Here is a 6,000-nt window from a genome sequence, read left to right as displayed (position 1 = left end):
ATATATATATATATATATATATATATAGACTCCATTTACCCGAAACAATTTGCTAGATAGGGTGGGGGGCCTATGCAATACTAGCAAACAACATTCTTATATACACACGTAAAGGGCGAGAAAGGCAGAACAAAGTAATGGGTGATTTTGCAAATCCTGATGCTGACACAGCACATAACTCAGCCCCTATTACTCCTCGGCTGGCATCTGTGGCTCCGACACCACCTGTAGCCCAGACTCCGCAGATCGTCTCACTCCCTCCTTCACAATTCCACTCCCCGTCGCTCTCTCGGTCTCCGCTACTTACACCTGGTGGAACCAATAAAAGAACTCCAAGAACTCGTACCCCGCGCTTCATCACTCCATTCGGTAGCCCTTTGAGAAAAGCGCTTAAGCTCACAAAGCTTGACCCTCAGGATGCATGGCTTCCGATCACTGAATCAAGAAATGGAAACGCGTATTATGCAGCTTATCATACTTTATGCTCTGGGATTGGGATTCAAGCCCTTGTTCTTCCTGTTGCTTTTACGATTCTTGGATGGTAATTCAGACATTCGTTTGGTAATTAATAATAATTTCCTCTTAGAAATATTTGAATTCTTATTGAAGTTGTCTTTTGCAGGACATGGGGTGTGATTTGCTTGACCTTGGCTTTCATATGGCAGCTATACACGTTATATTTACTGGTGCAGCTCCATGAATCTCCAGAGAGTGGAATACGGTACAGCAGATACATGCAATTAGCCGGCGCCACTTTCGGTGAGCTTTCGTTCACTAACTAATTAACCGTCACTGAATTGGCATCGATCATACATAAACATAGACATCGATCATGATTTAATGTCCAAATTACAGGAGAAAAGCTGTCAAAATTCCTAGCAGCGTTCCCGATTATGTATCTCTCCGGTGGTACATGCGTGGCACTGATAGTGATCGGTGGCTCGACCTCGAAAATGCTTTACCAAACTCTGTGTGCAGGCACATGCACAACCAAACCTTTAACAAACGCGGAGTGGTACTTGGTGTTTACGTGCGCGGCGGTGCTTCTGTCTCAGCTTCCCAACTTGAATTCTATCGCCGGGCTTTCGTTGATCGGTTCCCTCACCGCCGTTGGTTACTGCACCGGAATATGGGGCGTCTCCGTGGGCAAGGGGAGGCTACCCAACGTCTCGTACGATCCAGTGAGGAAAGGCACCGAAATCGGCAGAATTTTCGATGTTCTGAACGCACTTGGGATCATTGCTTTCGCTTTCAGAGGACATAATCTCATCCTTGAAATCCAGGTAAGCCCAAATTTTTCAAACGCACACAATCTTTATTACACTAATAATAATTTAAAATTAATACAGTGGGTTCTGCATGGTGTTGACCATTTATGAATTGCGCATAACCTGTATAAAAATATATTCAAAACTATATATTAAATAGATATAATTTATTGCAGAAGATTTTTGTTTTTTAAACATTTAATTGAAACGGCTTTGATTTTTTTACTTCTTGTTGTAGAAATAATGAAGTCCACTGTTGTTTGTCATCATTATCTTCATAGCGCTTAGAAACTACAAAGTCATTTACTGTGTGGAACGTGTATATGATCAAGAAAATTGCTCCAATTAGTGGAAAAAAGACAAGTGAACACAAACTTTAAATTGGTCAAAATTTTGGACATCGGTAAAAGTGGAAAAGTCGCACGAACGCATTAATGTTAAGTGAAATGTGAAAAGGGAAATTTTTGTATTCTAGTAAAATTGGCATTTGAACGTAGGCCACCATGCCATCCAGCGAGAAGCATCCATCCAGTGTGCCCATGTGGAGAGGCGTCAAATTTGCATATTTGATCGTGGCACTCTGCTTATTCCCACTGGCCATCGGCGGCTATTGGGCTTATGGTCGCATGGTATGTACCTACGTCTTTATTAATCAACTCAAAGAGTAACATATGCAAACATCAGATAACAATTTAGTATAATGCATTGGCAGATCCCTCCTAATGGTGGGATGCTAGCAGCAGTATTTGCGTTCCACGGGCGCGATGTTGCGCGATGGGTGCTAGGATTGATAAGTTCTTTCGTGATCATTAATGGGGTGAGCTCGTTCCAGATATATGGCATGCCTATGTTTGATATGATGGAATCCCACTATACCATTAGGTTCAAGAAGCCATGCCCCTGGTGGCTCAGGGCAGCAATACGTGCCATGTTCGGATTCGGGTGCTTCTTTTTTGCCGTGGCAATCCCATTCTTGAGTAGCGTGGCGGGGTTAATAGGAGGAATCGCATTGCCGGTGACTTTGGCGTACCCGTGTTTCATGTGGCTGAAATTGAAGAAGCCCGAGATGTATGGCCTAACATGGTGGTTGAACTGGGGATTGGGACTATTGGGAATGGGATTGAGCGCAGCCTTGATTGCTGCGGGTCTCTATGTTGTGATAGATACCGGAGTACACGTTAGCTTCTTCAAGCCTCAGTAAATGATCAGGACCTTGGAAAGAAATTATTAGGGATAAAGAGTTCAACTGTAATTTTTTTTCTTTTTATTTTGTTTCTCTTAAGCATCATTACTTATGATTGTGATATATGTATTGATATGTGGGCTCTTCTTTTTTTTTTTTAAAGAATTATTAGAACACTTGCCTATCTCCAGCCCTTGCCAACCACAAAAGTGTATATAATATACAAAAGAAAATATCTTTCAACCAAAAAAAAACAAAATTCTAAGGCTACTGCGAAGTACCCAAATGCAGTTAATGGTATTTATAGTCGAAAACAGAACGATTAAGGCATGGAAATTCCATGAATGATATGATAAAATCACTCGGATTAACCAAACAAACTAGGAAATAAAATCATGCGAAACCAATGAGTTTTTAAGAAGATGGTTAGCTAGAGGACATTCTTGTAACGTCTAAGTATTATATATGCACAAGAAGTAGTTCCATGCAAAGAGTGACAGTATGCAAAATGGAAGGCTCAACGGACAGCCATCTACTTTTTTTCCGGCTCTTCTTTTTTGCTTTTCTTTCATATAAATCTAACTCCCACCAGTCCTCTTCCATTTCCATTCACAATTAATGTAAATTCTTCTTCATGAATCAGGGAAAGACATGCACGTGGACTAGTACAATAGTTTTCCTGATATGGCTTTGGGTAGCTGGTAGTGCCGAAGATCCTTACAGGTTCTTCACTTGGAACATCACTTACGGTGAAATTTACCCCTTCGGCGTTTGCCAACAAGTATGTTCATGTAAATAGCAACGCTTCCAAAACCACGCACCACTTATCAGTTGATCTCTATTGTTTCAGGCAATTCTTATAAATGGTCAATTTCCTGGACCTGATGTTTACGCGGTCACCAACGATAATCTCATAATCAACGTACACAATAATCTGCCGGAGCCATTCCTTCTATCCTGGTCTATCCACTACTCCTAGTAAGATTTGAATGTTACGATTATTTTTTAATGTTCTGATTAATATAGGAACGGGGTTCAGCAAAGGAGAAATTCATTCGAAGATGGAGTATATGGAACTACATGTCCAATTCCTCCAGGCAGTAACTTCACTTACAAAATGCAAGTCAAGGATCAAATTGGAAGCTTCTATTATTTTCCATCCCTTGAATTCCACAAAGCAGCTGGTGGATACGGAGGGATCAGGATCCTCACCAGGCCTGAAGTTCCTGTTCCATTCCCCCAGCCTCACGGGGATTTCACCATTCTCATTGGAGATTGGTACATATCAAATCACAAGGTCATCAAGAAGAATACACCGTTTCGAAATAACATATTTAGTCCCTGCAGCTAAAACCCAATTGAAAGAAAGAAAATCCAGAGCACGAATTCGATCAGTCAGTTTTCGAAACAAAAATTTAACAGGTTTGACTTGTCCTAAATTTGCAGAACTTGAAGTCTATTCTAGACCAAGGTAAAATGCTCAGGTTTCCAGACGGAATCCTCATCAATGGCCGTGGACCTAATGGTGCGTCATTCACGGTTGAACCAGGTACTCATACTAACATGAAGCACGTAGATCCTATTATATTATGTTATATATAATAAAAATTAAAATTTTGGAGCTAAAAAACAATTTCAATTAACATTATCACTGATAAATATCAAGAAAGAAAATTTTGAAGTAATTATCAAGTTATTAATCTATAAATGCTATTAAAAGTCATGCAACTCAATGAAGGTCATACTATTATTAGCATAGTTAACTACACTTGAAAATGAAAATGTAAAATACATTAATTATAGACTATTCATTAAGTGGAAAATGACATGATTGTCCATTCACAATTTAAACTCAATTAGTGGAATACTAATTTTTTTGTTTTCACATTTGGAAAACAGTATCCTATATATGTCAATGCTAAAATAAGATAGTACCCTCACACTATATCCAAAAGTTCAATTTTAATTTGGTTATACACGTCTGTATATTTTTATAGAACACATGTTCAAATCAATTTTGAACATTTGGATTTTACATTAAGATATTACCCTCATGATAACACAAATTCGATCGACGTGATTGTTTTTTCCAGGAAAAACGTACAGGCTAAGGATATCAAACGTTGGGCTTCAAAATTCGCTAAATTTTCGCATTCAAGGACATGTGATGAAGGTGGTAGAAGTGGAGGGTACTCACACTTTGCAGAATACCATATCTTCCCTAGATATCCATGTAGGCCAGTCCTACTCGGTGCTAGTCACTGCAGATCAACCTGCTAAGGACTACTACATTGCAGTGTCAACGCAATTCACCACCCAAGCCCTCATCACTACTGCTGTCCTTCACTACAGAAACTCCATAACACCAGTATCTGGCCTTCCACCACCTGGTCCAACCACTGACATTCAGTGGGCGCTAAAGCAAGCTCGTTCTACCAGGTAGTTTTCGGCCACGCACTGACATGACATTATGGGAAACTTTCTAGAAATCATCCTATTCATCACTGCAAAGGACGTGTTTTGTTATTTTCAGGACTAATCTAACGGCAAGTGGACCAAGGCCGAACCCTCAAGGTTCATACCACTATGGCCAGATCAAAGTGAACAGAACCATCAAGCTAGCTACTTCAGCCGCTCTAATTAATTGCAAGCAGCGTTATGCAGTTAATGGTGTTTCATTCATTCCAGCAGATACGCCACTCAAACTGGCTGATTACTTCAACATTGCAGGAGTATTCCATGTCGGAAGCATTCCTGATTACCCCACCAGGGTTCAACAAATTCACCTTGACACGTCTGTTATGGGAGCTGACCACAGAGCTTTTGTGGAAATAGTGTTTGAGAACCATGAAAACATCATCCAGAGTTGGCACCTTGATGGATATGCGTTCTTTGTTGTAGGGTGAGCGTCTTATCTGTGTCTAAATTATATGGATGCAGGTTTACTTACGAGCATTAAGGTTTGCATGACTGTTTTCAGGATGGACATTGGTCGGTGGACTACTAATAGTCGAAAACAGTACAATCTTAAAGATGCCATTACACGTTCAACAACTCAGGTTCAAAGATTCGGTCAACTGCTTTCTGCAAACATGATGTGTCCCATATATTTTCTCTGCTTAATACAGTGTGGGGATTGCCATATTTGGTTTTTATGTTACAGGTTTATCCCAATTCATGGACAGCGGTTTATGTTGCTCTTGACAATGTGGGAATGTGGAACCTGAGGACTGAGTTTTGGGCAAGGCAATATCTAGGACAACAGTTTTATCTGCGTGTTTATACACCGTTTCACTCTGTCAGGGATGAGTATCCCATTCCAAAGAATGCATTGCTTTGTGGAAGAGCCAAGCACCGGACCTCTTAAGATTACCTCCTCAAGGAAAATAAAAAGTAGAAACCATTTATACAACCTAAAGAATGGCCCTAACACACAACCATCTCTGACAAATAAAGACAAGAAAGCGAAGGTGGGATTTGTTGAATTATCTTTGTATTCAGAAACTCGCTAAATGAATTACAGATTGCCTTTATAATTCCTTCATCTCA

At 40.1% G+C, this 6,000-nt stretch overlaps 2 protein-coding genes across 3 annotated transcripts; both read left to right on the top strand.

The window, feature by feature from the left end:
* The first annotated feature begins 39 nt into the window (after nucleotides 1-39).
* LOC140973713 (lysine histidine transporter-like 8) lies at nucleotides 40-2,604 on the top strand. The gene is made up of 5 exons (XM_073436710.1): nucleotides 40-541; nucleotides 623-759; nucleotides 856-1,283; nucleotides 1,766-1,897; nucleotides 1,981-2,604. Exons 1-5 carry the CDS (start codon nucleotides 138-140, stop codon nucleotides 2,467-2,469), a joined length of 1,590 nt encoding a protein of 529 aa, XP_073292811.1. The 5' UTR covers nucleotides 40-137; the 3' UTR covers nucleotides 2,470-2,604.
* A 331-nt stretch (nucleotides 2,605-2,935) lies between these two features.
* LOC140973712 (L-ascorbate oxidase homolog) lies at nucleotides 2,936-5,827 on the top strand. 2 transcript variants are annotated; one of them, XM_073436708.1, is made up of 8 exons: nucleotides 2,936-3,232; nucleotides 3,302-3,411; nucleotides 3,478-3,748; nucleotides 3,898-4,000; nucleotides 4,545-4,890; nucleotides 4,985-5,353; nucleotides 5,432-5,510; nucleotides 5,615-5,827. In XM_073436708.1, the coding sequence occupies exons 1-8, from the start codon at nucleotides 3,086-3,088 to the stop codon at nucleotides 5,816-5,818; spliced, it is 1,629 nt and encodes a 542-aa protein (XP_073292809.1). In that variant the 5' UTR covers nucleotides 2,936-3,085; the 3' UTR covers nucleotides 5,819-5,827. The 2 variants fall into 2 exon arrangements, with proteins under 2 accessions (XP_073292809.1, XP_073292810.1); XM_073436709.1 differs by having other exon boundaries at nucleotides 3,071-3,174.
* The last annotated feature ends 173 nt before the right edge of the window (nucleotides 5,828-6,000 follow it).

This window comes from Primulina huaijiensis, chromosome 3 (assembly GCF_012295235.1).
Source record: "Primulina huaijiensis isolate GDHJ02 chromosome 3, ASM1229523v2, whole genome shotgun sequence".
NCBI lineage: Eukaryota > Viridiplantae > Streptophyta > Magnoliopsida > Lamiales > Gesneriaceae > Primulina > Primulina huaijiensis.
Note: the sequence above shows the minus strand (reverse complement) of the source record. Positions and strands in the feature narration are given on the sequence as shown.

What these genes read in the sequence shown, in the direction of transcription:
- LOC140973713 (XM_073436710.1), top strand. Translation starts at nt 138, where the DNA reads ATGGGTGATTTTGCAAATCCTGATGCTGACACAGCACATAACTCAGCC. An exon ending in ATTAGCCGGCGCCACTTTCG is followed by an intron (nt 760 to 855) that starts GTGAGCTTTCGT and finishes TCCAAATTACAG; the next exon opens with GAGAAAAGCTGTCAAAATTC. An exon ending in ATTGGGCTTATGGTCGCATG is followed by an intron (nt 1,898 to 1,980) that starts GTATGTACCTAC and finishes ATGCATTGGCAG; the next exon opens with ATCCCTCCTAATGGTGGGAT.
- LOC140973712 (XM_073436708.1), top strand. Translation starts at nt 3,086, where the DNA reads ATGAATCAGGGAAAGACATGCACGTGGACTAGTACAATAGTTTTCCTG. An exon ending in GGTACATATCAAATCACAAG is followed by an intron (nt 3,749 to 3,897) that starts GTCATCAAGAAG and finishes CTAAATTTGCAG; the next exon opens with AACTTGAAGTCTATTCTAGA. An exon ending in TTACACGTTCAACAACTCAG is followed by an intron (nt 5,511 to 5,614) that starts GTTCAAAGATTC and finishes TTTATGTTACAG; the next exon opens with GTTTATCCCAATTCATGGAC.